General features: G+C 49.8%; 1 protein-coding gene across 4 annotated transcripts in view; it reads left to right on the top strand.

Moving 5' to 3' along the window:
• ARHGAP26 (Rho GTPase activating protein 26) overlaps window positions 1-16,036 on the top strand; it is a 116,904-nt gene that overhangs the window by 75,112 nt on the left and 25,756 nt on the right. For all 4 annotated transcript variants that reach the window (XM_017822969.1, XM_017822967.1, XM_017822966.1 and 1 more), the window contains exons 18-20: window positions 5,142-5,301; window positions 9,026-9,164; window positions 13,304-13,457. In XM_017822969.1, the coding sequence (XP_017678458.1) occupies window positions 5,142-5,301; window positions 9,026-9,164; window positions 13,304-13,457 (453 nt within the window). The remainder of the gene's footprint in view (window positions 1-5,141; window positions 5,302-9,025; window positions 9,165-13,303; window positions 13,458-16,036) is intronic.

Below are 16,036 nucleotides of genomic sequence, written 5' to 3'. Positions count from 1 at the left end.
GGAGGGATTTCTGGATCGTGTCCAGAGACAGGCAGCAGAGCTGGGGAAGGGTCTGGAGCACCAGGAGCAGCTGAGGGGCCTGAGGGAGGCTCAGCCTGCAGAAAAGGAGGGTCAGGGAGGACCTTCTCATGCTCTACAACTCCCTGACAGGAGGATGGAGCAAGGTGGAGGTCTGGTCTTTTCTCACATAACAAGCGACAGGACAAGAGGAAATGGCCTCAAGTTGTGCCAGAGGAGTTTTGGGTTGGATATTAGGGAAATTTCCCTCATGGAAAGGATCGTCCAGCCCTGGCACAGGCTGCCCAGAGCAGTGGTGGAGTCACCATCCCTGGAGGGATTTAAAAGCCATGTAGATGTGGCACTTGGGGACGTGGGTTAGCGGCGGCCTTGGCAGTGCTGGGGGAATGGCTGGGCTCAATGATCTTGGAGAGCTTTTCCCACCTAAATGATTCCATGATACTATGATTCTTTGGATGAACTGGATGGGAACTTAGTTACTGCCCTGGTGGGCTCTCACTAGCATGGGGTAAGTGCAGTTCTGCCACGCACCAACACCCCTGGATCCACAGGTTCCCCTCAGATCCAGTGTGCTGCCTGCACTCCCTCTGCTTTTTACCTCTCATGCACATCCAGAGTCAAAGGTGAGTGTTTAATTTCTGTCAAACTACCCAAAGCAACCTAAATAATTTTGGGAATTGCTGGCCTCTGCGTGACTGGCTTTTCACATTAAACAGCTCTATTGGTGATGGCAGACAGGAGATGGTTTTTTACCTGTAGCAATAGGAATTAGCTGCATTATTTTCCATCCTCTAAGGACTTACTAGGTCAGCCACAACAAGCACTTTGTTTTCAAAGGTTTGTCCCAGGCATGGAAATAGAAACACTCCAGACTTTGCCTTTGTTCCCTTCAAATGGTTGTTTGCTCAGAGATTTTGTTCTGAATCAGGGAAGATATTTGAACTAATAATGGCACTTTGGGCTGATATGCAGATACATGTATTTTATATATAAAATACATACACAAAAATTTATATATATATATAATTTTATACACATATATAAAATACATGCACAAAGTATGTATTCCAGACACAGGAAACAGGAGTTCTGTGGGGAGCAGAGCCGGGTGCCCTCGTGGCATCCACTGGAGCAGCTCCCATGGAGCTCTGTGGCTCTTGGTGCCCAGTGTGCTGGGCAGGGGCTTGAACTGTGTCCACCAGTGTCAAGTGATCCCACTGGTGCCAGGTCAGAGCCCAGAAGTCTCATGCTGGTCCATTTTTTGTTGTCCTGGGCCCCGTGCATGATGTTCAGCTGCAGTGCTGGCTCTTACTGGGAGGACTGGAAGCACCTGTGTAGTTTGCTGGAGAAGCAAATGAATTCTTTAACTGGGTCTTAGTGAAAATGAGTCTGAGCCATTGAGCAGGGTGAAAAGACCAAATTCATTAATCTTGGTAAGAGGAGTGAGGGCCCACGCTGTGCTGCCTGCCCATGGCACCCGCTGCTATTCTCCTCTCCTACATAGTGCCGACCGCGAGCCAGCGCAGCCAGGGAATATTTACTCTTCCTGCGCTTTCCCTGCGCTGAACCTTGGCTACCAATTACCCTGTATTAAATTGTGTTTGGTCATGGCAGTGATTATACGGTATCCAGGCAACCTGGGCATAATCTAATTTAACACACAACATGGATTTACTCCGCTCCTGTTCTCCTTTGTTTTGCTGAAAGTGAGTGTAAAGTGAGCGGCGTCCACAGACACCCTGGGGAATGACCTGCTGGGATGGAGTTCCCACAGGAGCGCTGGGCTCCTGGCCCGGGGTGTCCCGGGCTCGGTCTCAGTGCCATTGGCTGGGTGCTGGCAGCATCCAGCACAGCTCCTGGGTCAGCACCAAGTGGGTCAGGCCTTCATGGAGCTGTGCGTTGGTGAGGCACTGCTGAGCACAGGTATTCCCATGGCCAAGGACTGTCCCACACTGCCAGGCTGATCTCCCACTGATCCTGGAGGGAGGCATGTGGGAAGCATCATGTGTTGAGAGGAGGAGGCACAGCCCAGAGTCCAAAAGCCAGTGGTAGTTTGGCCTGTTGGGAGCCCCAAGCAGGAATGAAGAGGTTCTGCACATTCCTCCATTAGTTGTTGCTTCTTCCCTGTGCTGGATGTGACTCCTCCAAAGTGGGTATGGAGAGGGAGTGGGAAAAGGACCCATCAAAGTTAATGTTAGTGCAGTTCTTTCAAAGTGCACTGAGGACCGGAAAGAAACAGCAGGTTAAAAGGAAAATACAGTGAATGCTTGGAAACCTTCTAAAGGGCAGCTCAGGAATGGCACTGCCAGTCCCTGCTGAACAGCTCCGGCATTAAGCTCACTTTGGGCTGAGAACACCCCATCTTTAGAAACTGTGGCATTATTTCCTAGTACAAAAGATGATGAAGAGGTATAATTTAGAGTAAATTATCCTGTGGGTAATGGTTGTGGAATTTGAAGGATGTGAAAGGTGAATCATGTTTTGGAGCACAGCTGTGGTGACCCAGTGTGGGGAAGGCTATTGCTGGAAAAGTACCCAGGATGCAGATCAGTTCATGTGCCACTAAGGTTTATTCCAGAAAGGAGCCAGATTGCATAGCTGCAGAATGGCTCCCACACTTCCAGAGGCAAAATAAAACACAGTGGAGTTTGGTGATGGAGGCAAGGGGCCACCCGTGTGGACATTGCTAGGGCAGGTCCGTGGCTGGTGCTGCAGGATCATGTCCTGCCTGGGAAGCCATTAATAGCTCAGTCTGAAATAATTACCAGGGCCACGCACAGCTGCCTCACCGTAATGAGCTGGTGACAGTGCAATTTATTAGAGTGATGTAGGACATGGTAACGGTAATGAGAAATGGAGGGACCTAATTTTGTATGACTTAGATCAATTAGATTGTTTTTTTTTAATAAATGAACATTGTTTTACTAACCGCAGAAGATCACTAAAATTATTATTTTATTAGTACTTTTCAAAGCCATTTGAATTGCAGCTGTGTTTTTCCAAATCGAGTTAGGAGCATGTGAATGTGTGTTTGAAATGTAGATGTTGCAATGCGAAAATGTCTTTGGGGTTTGTAAGTGTCTTGGTGAGGAGATGGGTGGGAGTGAGGGGAAGGTTTGAATCCTTGTAGAAGTATTTTATAGCATATAATGTTTCTTACTGGACTTCTGCCTTTCTCACTGTTGCATGGGGTTGTGACTCCCTAAGGAAAGTTTGCTCCCCCTCTCCCGGCCCTGCGGGTCACAGTGGGTGGTGCCAGTGTTGCGGTGCACAGCTTGGTGTGCTCTTGGCTGTGGTGAGGATGGGGATGGGGATGCGGAGAGGCTCTGTGCCCATCTGGGGATGGGAATGTCCAGCCTGGATGGGATGACAGCAGCCCTGTGGGCAGCACATCATCTCAGCACTGGCAAAGTTGTCATCTCTGTGCTGGAGCCCGTTTCCAGGGCAGCCCATCTCCCACAGCGTTTACTGACACTGGAGATTTCCCGCACGTTTGTGATAAAATATTCAGAGCTTCCTGACAGTGGGGGGAGTTACGGGTAAGAGGGAGGTTCCACCAGCTCCTGAGGGGCTTTGGCCAGGACCTCCCACCTTTAAGCGCAGACTCGGTGGAGGTGACAGCTCTGCCTGTTCTCCAGGGATGTAACATGCACCGAAATGAGGCTTCTTGCCTGGGCAGTAAGTAGGGCTGATGCTGCTGTTGGGAGAAGCTAGACCAGCAGCACTGAGAGCCCTGCTCTGTGCTGAGGTCCCCATCTGCTGCCTGAGGAGCTGTATATAGAGATGAGGAATGAGTTCTTTCTGGTTCAAGTGAGATTTGGATGGAAAAGGATGGAAAGCATCTTTTCTTTTAAGCGAGCCTGTGCTTACAGTGTGCTGAAATACACTGAGTATGCCCACAAATATCTTGGCCCCAAGATCAATAGTAAAAGCTCGTGGCAATGAATTTTTGGGGCAGTCCAGCCTCACTCTGTGCTCCTCCACTGCATTTATCCATGGAAACAGGAGAGAAAGAGTGAAGGGAAAAGACACTAAAACCCCCTTAGGCTAAAACCGTGTGAGCACACAGCCTGAAGCTGCCGTGTTTCCTGGTTGAAGAGGTCAGGAGAAAACCACAAGAAAGACTCGGGGAGACGGGGCTGCAGGGCTGCGCCGCAGGTCCCGGCTGCGCCGCCCGCACGCGTGTCCCCGTGTGACTCAGCAGATTCCATGGTACCCAGCAAGTTCTGTCCATGCCACAACCAGGCTTGTGCCATGGAGCAGCCGAGCACCTGGTCCCTGGCATCCATGGTCTGACATGGATGGGGGCTGCTGGGCTGCCTCCTGCATGCAGTGTGTCCTCAGTGCACGGTATCCTCGGGGTGAGACAGAGCACAGGACGTACCCCATTGGGGCTGATGGGGATTTGCATCACTAAGACCAGGGACCAACTGGAGCTGCTCAAACACACTGTGGCACGTCCTCAGCGTGAGCTGCTTCACTTCTCTGAACTGGTCTGTGCCCTCGTGAACAAAAAAGAGATGGAGGTGGCAGGGAGGAAGCTCGAATATTGGTGGGTCCCTGGGTGAGTGGGTGCTCATCTCAGGCGGGTTCCTCAGCAGGATGGAGAAGGGCAGACGTGGGCCATGGGGATCTGGAGGTAAAGACCCATCATCACCTCCCAGCCAGTCTGGATGACCTGGATGGGGCTGACCTCTGGTGCAGCCCAGCACTGGAATGGCTGAGAAGGAATTGGCCTTTGGAACATATGAGGTCACTCATTGAGTTGGAGAGCAGCGTGTGTCAGAGGTCCAACAATTTGTTTTCAGAAGGGTTTTAAGCATTAATGATTCAAGATGTTTTCCTGGGAGTGGTTTGCAGCATGAGGCTCGGTGGCCGGTGCGGGGTTGGGGTTTTGTGGGATTAGTCAATTCATGGAGGCTGAAAGGTCTCCAGGAACACAACAGTTAAATTTGTACTTTTCCACATGGCTGAGCCTTCAAGGAGCTCACCAGGAGCGTAAAAAATGTAAACAGGGTTGTAAGCTTTGTGCCAGCCACGAGTCAGGGAGAGCAGAGAGGGGGTTCCCTGCGGATTAGTTCCATCACCTACTTCATTTTCTTTCTCTTTTTGTTTTTTCCCAGAGTTGCAGATAATCACAAGCAGAACCTGATGACTGTTGCTAATCTGGGTGTGGTGTTTGGGCCGACGCTGCTTCGACCTCAAGAGGAAACAGTCGCTGCCATTATGGACATCAAATTCCAGAACATCGTGATTGAAATTTTAATAGAAAACCATGAGAAGGTAATGGCTTCCCTGGCTTCTTTCAGTGTCAATTATTTATGGGAAGGAATTGGTCTCTCTTTCCCAATGGGAGCCCCCTCTCCCAGGGCCCCCCTCATTCCCTGTAACCAGCAGCACTGGCAGCTTTGCTGCAGGTGGGGGGGCTGTGCCAGGGAAGGGACAGCTGGCACCTCCCTGGCACTGTCACCAGTGAGGGACACAGCTCAGGAGAGGACACAGAGGTGCCAAAATTGCCTGTTCCTGGGCTGCAGTTGGGTAACCAAGCTGTTCCTGGCATCCCAGTATGAGTCAGCATGTCTCTGTCTCCATCACAGAAATCCCCTTTCTCCCCCTTTTCCACTGTTTAGTAGGAATTTGTCCTTGGTTTCAAGAGAGATGAGCACTAAAGGAAGCTAGTGCACAATGTACACCTTGGCTGGCTCCTGCTTTGCTGACTAAATCTGGGTTTATCAAGTACTGACTTTATCCATAGCACTGATCTCCTGAATCCTGATGCATTTGTGTTTGTTGGCCATGAGGATGTCGTTTGTCAGTGGAGCAGTGGTGGCTTGGTGGGGCCATCGTGCTGGCTGTCCCTCCCAGTTGGCTGCGTGGGGTGACTGCATGTGCTAAAATATACCATTTTCTTCTGAATTCATCCAATTCCATGATTATGCTCTTTTGTTAGTCTGGTTTTGGTTAGAAAGAAGTAACTAATTTGTGCTGCAAAGGTAGAAGTAGAGACCAGCTTGCCCTGACCAGGGTGGTGGTGCAGGGTGGCATCACAGCTGTCACATGGGGCTTTGCTCACAGGCATCTTGGGGGACATCTTGGACAGGTTTGTTGTGTGTTCACATGCAAGGCTGAACCTCTGCTCTGTGTGGTGTGGGCAGCAGTCCTGGGGCACAGCTGCATGGGGCTGCAGTGGGGCCTCAAACGTGCAGCCAGTGGGGTCAGGGAGACAGGATCTCTGATTCTTGGAGATATTGCTTCTGTGGGCACAGAAAGGCTGTGGTATTGGTTTGGGATGGAGGAGCTCAGGCATGTTCTCCTCAGGAAGATCCCTATGCATCAAGGTGTTACAGCCCTTGCATTTGTCTTTAAATTACAGCTGCCATTGGGAACTGCTGCCCTTTGGGCCATCTCCCATGAGTCTGACACCAGATCCTCTGGAAATGTGGAATAACCTTGGGATGGGAGTAGGATTAGGGCTTGGAGAGGAAGGGACGATGGCTCTGTTTGCCTGCCAGGTGTTGCAATGGAGCAAACAGGAGCCTAAGGAAGCTGAGCAGGAGCCACATGCCCTGCTCTGCTGCCCAGCACTTCCTAACGAACCCCAATGCCACTTTCCTTAACAGGATTTATCCATGAGCGATTCTCGGCCTTTCCTCCATGTGCTTGTGACTACAACACATTTATGTATTATAAAAGATATCCTAATTCTCTGTAATGCCTCCTGCGCTGCCCACACCTCTCCCTGCCTCCACAAGAGCAGCTGAAGAGCCTGTGTTGAGGGTGCAGTGCAGGCCATCAGCTTTTTGGGCTGACTGGGGGCTTTAACAGAAATGCAAAGTTATGGTAAGATCTCAGTGCTGAAGGTTTTAGCAAAATAGTTTCATAATGATGTTCCAGCTGCATTTGAAATGAGGCTGCTTTTAGTCACTGAGTTCCTCACTGAAGAGCATTTGTATCTTCTCTTGTTATAAAAGACCAAAAAAAAAACCAAAAACCTGAAACAGAAACCTGGAAGTTTATTTTCAAGTGTGCTGTGGGAATTGTTGTGTAAAATGCAATTCATAAATCAATGCTTTTATCTTGCTTGGTTTATATATTTCATTATATTTCCCAAGGTGAATTTATTACTGAAAAGCAATTTGAAAGCAAGAGCACATTAAAGCAGGCAGTGGCTGTGCTGGGTGTGGGGAGTGGAGCCCAGGGCAGGCAGGGTGCCCTGGGACCGATTTCAGCCCCTGTGCTGAGGATCCTGCCTCCAGGAGCTGTATTTAGCCTGCTGAGCACAGGGCTCATGGTGAGGTCCCAGAGCCAGGGAAGGCACCTGAAGCATGTGCAGCTGTGTGAGCCACGAATAGCCTGGCTAACTGGGACTGTGGGATGTATTGGGCAGGGCTGGTGAGGTGCTAGGGTGGGCTAGTGAGCTGCTGGGGGCTGGGGAGGGCTGGTGGGATGCAGAGAACATGGTGCATCATCCATGAAAGAGGCTGGGGAGACACTGGCCCCCAGACTCCAATGGGGAGACTGGGAACCAGCCATTGCGGAGTGGGAATGGCCGTGGGCAGGCGTGTGGGGTGACAACATTTGGTGCTTCTTGCAGAGAGTGTGACTGGGGCAGCCTCTCTCTCCACTAATCCCTGAGCCCATGAGGAATGTGTGAATGAGCACTGCAGAGCTCCCCAGGAAGGGCTCCATGATCTCTCCATCTGTCCCACTGTGCAGTCAGATCCAAGTGCTCACCGGGCCATTGCCGGGTCCTGCTGCGCACGCAGGAGCTGGACACAGGGATTCAGCTCCAATTCCTGTGCCTCACCCCAGCTGCCGGCTTCAGGGCTGATCCCGAGCCCTGACAGGGAGTCCCCATGGACAGAGAGGCTGGGAGCAATGTCCTCAGAAAGGCCAGGGAGGGATGTCCTTGGCCATGTGGTGCTCGATCCACTGGGAGCGGGTCATCAGCTCCTCTCAAGGGCCGAATGCTGCCCTTCCCACTGCCCCTGTGCACTTTTGGAAGGGATAGGACATTGACATTTTTAGTTGAGGCATCCTGGCACTTTATCAGGGATTTGTAGGAATCATCGTGGAGGGTTGGTGTGTGTGTGTGAAGGTGATGTTGTTGTTTCATGAAACAAACCCGTTAACTGCTGGCAGCGGCTCCGCTCGCTGGTGGCATGTGATGGCCACTGGAGAGGGCTGATGGTGACCGTGATAATGGCTGTTGGTGACCATGGCCATGGCTGTTGGTGGCCACTGTGATGGTTGCCAGTGACTGTGGCAACAGCCATGTGCTCCAGAGGAGCCACTCACTGCGGCGGGCAGTGAGCTGTGCTAAAATGCAGTTTTCCTGTTGGGAACCCCTGTCCGTGCTGGTTGACTGTCTGGCTGGGGCAGGTAGAGCAGGAAAGACACTGAGGGATGGGGTTTAATGAGCTCTAGCAATGAAGCGAGACCTTGAGAGAGCTGGTATGGAGGCTGCTGTTGTCTGAGCCTGGGGATCCAGAAGAGGAACAATAAATAACCAAATATCAACAACCAACAAAACTGCTTCTCTTTGGGTTCATGCAGTTTTAAAATTCCATCCCCTTGAGAAAAATGTGATTACTCAGTTTTCTGACAGCTGTGGCTGGAAGTTGCAAAGACTTTCCCAAGCTGGCCTGCAGGCGTGGGAGCGTGGGCGCCGAGGCTGCTCTGCAGGGGGCACAGGGGGAGTGATGGCTGGTCTGTCTGGGACACTGGCCATCATCTGCACCCCCAAAAATTCAGCAGAGTGCCAGAGTGTCAGGGTTCTTCCCATCCTGCAATGTGCATCTTGGGTGAAAAATAGAGAAGAGGAGTGCAGACAGAGCAGGAATGTAGAATTTAGGAAATTCTACCTAAAATATTGCCCTGTTGAACACATGTCTTCCTTAGACGCTGCGCTGCAGAGTGGTTGTAGAGTGGTGCAGCCCAGGCAGGTGGGCAGCTGTCCTGTTCGAAGGATGATGCCAGAGAACAACTTGTTTATTATTTTTAACAGATATTTAACACGGTGCCAGAGACTCCGGCGTCGAACTCACAGCTGCTGTTATCCCGCAAGAAGAGCATGGACTCGAAGCCTCCCTCCTGCAGCGAGCGGCCGCTGACGCTCTTCCACACGCCCCAGCCCAACGAGAAGCGTAAGTGCCCAGCCGCCCTCTCAGCCCTCCATATTTGCCCTAATCATGCCTAACAGATTGTCATTCCCATGCCATTCCCATGCAGTTCTACTGCTGTCAGTGGAAGAGATGATTCCATAACAGGGTCAGGCTTCAGTTTCCTCCGCTGTTGCATCAGTGGGGAGTTTGAAGCTCTCCTGGCATCTGAGCCCTTAACCAGGGCTCAACACAAGGCTGCTGTAGCATGGGATAAAGTGTTGCTGTCCCTTCCCCACCTGACTGGCCTCTGCGTGTTCCCCTTCTCATGTTCCTCGCCCCCATCATCGCTGTCATCAGCTGCCGGGACGAGAGTGCCACACCTGTGCTGAGGGTGGCCACCCGCCGACATCCCCACAGGGCAACCCTTTTGGGATGCCCTCAGGCACTTTGCCTTTTACAGACAGGAAAACTTGGCCAGGAGGTTTGGCATTTTCCTGAGGATTATGTACCATGGCAGTTTAAAAATGTTGGAGCTCATCTTTCCATTTCTGTCACTAATTGATGCTCCAGATATCTGGGTGAAAGAGCCAAGGCCCCATCCCTGCTCATGGGGTGGCAGAAATGTGTCTGCTCAGGCTGTGGCTTTGCGTTACAGCATAAACCCAATTCCCAGCTCTCTGGTTCATCCAGGCCATGTGTTCCTGGAACCAACTGGGAGCTCTCCCAGTTTGATCAAAAAGCAAGAGAGTGCCCTGGTGAGCAGAACAAGCACACATGGAGCAAGGAGCCGGGGAGGGCTGGAGATAACCCAGCTTCCCAGGGTGGACAGAGTGGTCGCTGTGGACTTTGCTGACTCTCAAAACATGTGGGTTTGTCTGATTGAGTTACTGTTAATTACCAGCCACTGTCATTTCGGAGGGTGTCGAAACAATCCGTGTGAGTTTGAGGAAGCAGCGGTGGCACCAGAGCGTGCTCTGGGAATGGTGTAGCACAGCTGTCGGAGGAGCCTCAAATATCAAAAGTTCCTTTTGAAAAATTCAGTCCTAGTGATTTATTTTCTGCTAACTAAGCAGTTGCTTGTCACACTCCAGGGTCAATGGGCTGCTGGAGCCCTTGTGTGCCATCCTCCCCATGCCTGGAAGAGGAACTGAGCTCATGTGTTTATTTCTGCATTTATTTATTCCCAAATGAAGCAATGTTTTCACAGTTTTCCTCCTGTATCTTTGGGGAAGCCACTACCATTTTATTCAGTGTTTGCCATCCCTGCTGCACATGTCACTTGAGGAATTATGTGAGGTTTCTTTTTTCTTCATTTCTTCTTCCTTTCTTACTCCTTTCTTCTTTGTTTTCTTTCTAACTGGTCCAGAGATGGGCCAAGGCTCAAAGTCAGGTTGAAGCACGAGGGCTTGGGCAGCAACTCAAACACAACTGAGCACCACAGAAATTGAAAGCTGAAAATTGAAGCTAGAAACGTTCAAAAGGGGAACAAGGTGAACATTTTTTAAGACTGAGAATAATTTTACCATAAGAAGTGAAGTGGGACAGTGGATTTTCCATTACTTGAAATTTGTTTATCGAAGTCCAATATCTTTGTAAAATTTTCACTAGAATTCATCATACAAAGCTGTGTGTAAGTCGAAAATTATCATGTTCAACAGACAGGGTAATGCAAGAGAGTGGATTAGATCATTATGTTTAATCTATGATTATAGTGATTATTTTGTTGTTAAACATTCCCATTTTTGCCCACAACTGACCCAGGGGGGTCTCAGAGAGAAGTTGCAGGTTTGGTTTATTAACAGAAGCTCTTGCTCTTCTTCTTCTTTGCAAAGTGGCTCTTCTCCCTTCTGCACTCTGGAAGTGCTCTTTAGCTGAAAGGCAGTTCTGCTCTTGTAGCTGTAAGACCAAATTAAACCTCCCAGCAAAGAATCCTTCACATAAGCATTTAAAAACATGAAGCAAAACACAGTTTCAGCCTTTTAAAAAGGAGGAAATAAAATAAAGCAGGAGTTTCAGATTCTGCCATTCATCTCCCTTCCCCTTTAGCTGAAACACTTCCAGTTCTGTGGCTGACGGGGACTCTAATTTGATATTGGCTGGTGGCTTGTGTGGAGATTAGGCAGACAATCCACACTGATCTGTCAGGCTTATGGAGCTTATTCCTGGACTTCAGTCTTGGGTAGAAAATGTTTGGAAATAATAAGCTGTAGTGTTAGTCCACACTCCAGGGACTCAGGTCGGCCCTGGGTCCAGCCAGGCTCAGCGTGAGCAATCCCTGAGCTTGGTCATCTGTGTTTAGGTGGTCTGTCACAGGCTGTCCAAAACCTGCTCTAGCAGACACAAAAATAGAGGGATTTGGGGTTTTTAGGTCCTTAGGCAGCTTAATTTCTCTCTCATTTCATCTGCTGGCTCCCATGTCTGCATGTCGATACTTGTGGAGCTCAGTGTTCTGCTTTTCTTTACTTTTCCATCTTTGTCTTCTGCATGGATAATCTTTTTCATCACAACGTGCTGATGCCCTCTGAACCCAGAGGTTTCAACTTTCACAGAGTTGGGAACAGAGAGGTGTCTGTGCTGCTTGTCCCCATGGTGACTCATTGCAGATCAAGATCAGGGAAACCCAATTTCAGGAACATGTTGATGCGTATCAACATAATTAACACATCCTTGGCCTTGGCTCATCTCTGGCAGATAAGCTCAACCTCAGATAAACCAAGGTTTAGCCCTGTCCTGCTGCCATGTAGGTGCTGATTTTGTCCAGGTATCTGGGAAATGCAGCAGCTCCAGCAAAGGAGCAGGACAAGGAGTATCGGACCCTGCTCTGGACATCCACAAACCTGTGGCTGATGTGGTTTTTCCCTTTAGAGCAGTGGCAGAGCTTCCCCAACACTCTGAGACAACACTCCTGCCAGGCTGTTTTACAGGCAGTTCCTTTCTGCTGTGTGCTCAGGATTAACTTTTCACATATCCCAGGAGTTCCTCTTGCACTCTTATCCCTCTTTAAATGTGCGCAGGATACGGATGCATATTGCACGTTCTCCTTGCACAAGCAGAGATAGCAATTAAGGGAGATTGAGAATGAGGATTTCCATATTTCTTTGTGCTTTTTGGTTGTAGTTGGACCATATTATTGTGCACTGGAAAAATAATTTTGGAAAGATATGTCCTTGAAGTAGGACTCTCTGTGTTTTCCAGCAGGTGCCTGTCTTTCAGGAAGGCATCATCCCAGAAGCAGCAGTTCTCTGCCTGGGGCTGCTGTCGTGCCATCAGTGTTGCTAATTGCTTCTCACAATTACAATTACTGCTCATATGGAAAAAGCTTCTCCTGGAAATGAGTTAATGGGATTTTAGGGGATCTGGGGCAGAGATGAGGAGGGGCCCATGCTGTGGTGTCAGCTTGAGATGCACAATATTGTCAGTGCTCACTGCTGAAGTTACACAAATAATGAGAAAATCTCTTAATGTGATTGAGAGAAACAGGAATCTCTGAGAAGCTCTGGACTGTCAGCAGAGCACTGATCCCAGCACCAGGGGATGCCCAACACATCCCATTCCTTTCCAGATCCAAAGCCGGGTCTTTGTCCCACCATGGCTCTGCATTTTGAAAGAGCTGAGCTGAAAAGGAGCAGAGACTCCATTCCCTTTCCCCTTTAGACCTGGACAGGAACGAGCAACAGTAGTGATGTCAAGTATGAGACTGAAGCATTTTTTGCTGAGATAAACTTAAGTCCTTAGGCAGCTTAGGGGTGATCTGTCCTGTTCTTGATCTAAACTGTTGTCTTGCTCTGTTGTCCAAACACTCCATCCCTTGGGAGCTGATTTCAGTAACACAAATCCATCCCTGTGCATAGTTTGCATTTTAATTTCTTTCAGGTTGGGGCATTTTAGATGCCTTTGGGAATACAAAATATTAATGCATTGAGAAAAGTGCATATTTGCTTGCTAAAAATGGTGCTTATTTAAATGTACCTGCATCTTAAAACCAAAAGAACCAAAGAGTACCTGGTATTTTTTGTGGTTTAATGTATAATATCTCTGTAACTAACTCTGAGCTCTGGGGAGATGCTCCCAGTTTGCACTGGGGCAGGGTTTGCTGGGAACACTCGATGCCTTTGCAGTCATTTGCTCTTTACTTTGCCTTCAGTGGCAGATGATGGTTCTTGGATTTTGGTGTTTTTTAGAGGAGAACAGGAACAGTATCATCAACTCCAGCCTGGAATCCGTCATCTCTTCAAATGTAAACAGCTTCCTCAACTCCAACAGCGCTCCCCAGCCCAGCCTGAACTCAAGTGATCTTGAACTAGAAGTAATTAAACCCAACAGGCCAAATTCCCTGTAAGTACAGTGGTAATTAGTGTTTTATAGACTCTCCATCCTTAATCTTTAATCAGGGTTGTTACTTACTCAATCCCAGCAGTTTGCTGAAGAATACAATTTAACATTTTAATTTTTAATGGGCACCAAGCATGTGCCCTGCATTTTTAACTTGGTCTAAATGGTGGAATTAGTTACTGTGGGTTACATCTGCCAGTGAGTTCCAGCTCTGGGGGTTTTGCCCATGTGGAATATTTTTGAGCAGAACTTCCAGGGCTGCCCAGCCCATCTGGTGATAACTCCAACACACACAAAGGACTTTTCTTCTGAGTTCAATTCTCTGACTGTTGTCAGTACAGTTGATCTCCGGCCAAATCTGTGCTGTTGCTTCTGCTATTGCTTCCTTCATCTGGAAAGTTCAAGGGAAAAAACAGCGACCTTAGCAATGCCTCCCTGGGGATGGCCGAGTTATTTACGAAGTCCCTGAACTCGCCACAGCAGAGCCCTCGCGCGATGGCGGCTCCGCTGGGGGAATTTCCTTCCTGCCGCGGCTTGGCCGGGCCCGATAGCATTTTCCCACAGAACCTCCCCTCCTTGTCATGTGAAGATCTGCTCAGATCTTCAGGAGCTGAACCCAATTTCCCCCTGGTGCTCCTCGGCACGCCCCTGCGCATCCCTGTGGATCGGCCGGCGGGAATGCTGCTCCCACCATGGCAGCTCATGGCCTCGCTGCACGCAGCGACCTTCTCAGTTCAGGGAGACCTTCCTTCCCACCCCTCCAGTCCTCCCACAGGCCTCAAACACTTCCAGTTCCTGTTCATCCATAGCAGCCCCCATCCCCTGAGAGCAGACAGGGACATTCCTGATTTAGCTGGATGCTGGTTGAGGGCTCGGCCAAGTGCCAGGGCAGGTGCTGCAGAGATGGTGAATCTCGTCGTTGTTGGCTTGGCTGGCACCAGGGTTGGGTTTGGAGGTCTGGGGTCCAGCCCTCACTCCAGCAGGTGGGATGCCTACGGGCCCTGCCCATCTGGGTACTCCCAACGGGAAGGTAAGTGTGGAGCAGCCAAGACAGGCTTCATCCAGCTTCATCATCTGCTCTGCCTCCCTCCTCATCATCGCTGCCACTAAACCCTCAGCTGCATGAGCACCACACCGACCTCTCCTCAGCACTCCTGGGAGCAGGACTGTGAGGCCCAGCCCCACGCCATGCCTGCTCCCTGTGGATTTTCCCACTGCGGGTGAGCTGCCTGGCAGAAGTGCTGTGGGGGCAGGATAGAGCATCCAAAGGTAGGACACTTCCAAATCAAGATCGTGCTTTACATGTGTTATATGCAGAGTAAAGATGCATCTCTGTCTCATACCTGCTTGAAGCTCTGGAGTGAGTCACGTCCCATTCCCCCAGTAGGATGGTTTTAATTTATTTATCCTTTAAGGGGAAAAAAATGATGTGGCTTATCATAGAGCAAGGTTTGTGAGCCCAGGTCTTGCTGGGACCTGACAGGGATTGTTTGCCACATTCACAGTTTTTCAGATTTCAAGAGTTGCCTCTTCCTAATAATTTCTTTCTTAACATAAGTTATAAAGAAATTCAGCAGAATAAATCAGTTAAAGCTGTGTGACACTTTGGAGAGCGGAAGCACCATGCTGTTCCCAAGGGATTAGGTGAGCAGCCTGGCACTGAACCAGGTGCATGTGCCAGTTCAGGGGCCTCTAGGTCTGCAAAGTAAAACAGGGCCAAGCAGGGCAGCACTGGCAGCTTGTGGCTCTGACAGTGCTTGTGACATTCAGTGCTTTTCCTCAAATCCAGTGATTATGGGATGATTTGTGCACATGCAGGAACACATGAGTTTTTGGTCCATGTTGAGCTGAAGTTTGAAAAGTAAGTGTTAAAGTGAATAGTACCACAAGGCAGATATTCTCTATGACCCCAAATATTTAAATCAAATGCCTTTAATCCAATCTTCCAATGAGGCATCTGACTTAATTGTATTGTGATTAAACTGTGTGTACAGACGTCACTCACCCCTCTGTGCCTGCTTGCCCAGGAGCAAAGGCTGTGCCTGTGGTTTTGACAGCTCCGTGGGGTTCTGCCCTCCATGGGCAGTGCTTGTGCGGGGGTGGCTTTGCAGTGGTGAGGATGAGGAGAGTGAGCAGGGCTGCCAGCAGTGGGTCTGTCCCCACCCCTGCCCTGTGGCTGTGGGCTGGGTCGGGGCAGGGTGTCTGAATGGTGCCAGTGTCCGGTGGCTCCGTCCCCGCTGCTCCGCGGGGCTGCCCAAATAATGTCTGTATAAAGCTGCTTCTGTTTTTCCAAGCAGCTGAGTAATCTGGGCTTTGCAGGAAGCCTCGGGCAGCCACACGCTCTGCCGCAGGCTGTGGCATCTGGTGCTGCCATGTGAGGGTTTCTGGCGCTCCCCTGGAATTACCAGGCCCACAATTAGGGACTGTGGCCATGGGGAGGGTCTTGGGGTGCCTTGGCCTTTCAGCTCCTTCAAACACTCTGCCACATTCTCTGCTGGTCCTGGGAGACTCATCTCTGGGCTCTGCTTCAGGACTTTGGGTTTTTTCTTGCACTCTTCAGTATTTTCTGTAATTTTTTAGCT

Source organism: Lepidothrix coronata, unplaced genomic scaffold (assembly GCF_001604755.1).
Source record: "Lepidothrix coronata isolate B3197 unplaced genomic scaffold, Lepidothrix_coronata-1.0 Scaffold100, whole genome shotgun sequence".
In the NCBI taxonomy this organism is placed as follows: Eukaryota; Metazoa; Chordata; class Aves; order Passeriformes; family Pipridae; genus Lepidothrix; species Lepidothrix coronata.
The sequence above is the reverse complement of the archived record's forward strand: the minus strand, read 5'-3'. Positions and strand labels throughout refer to the sequence as shown.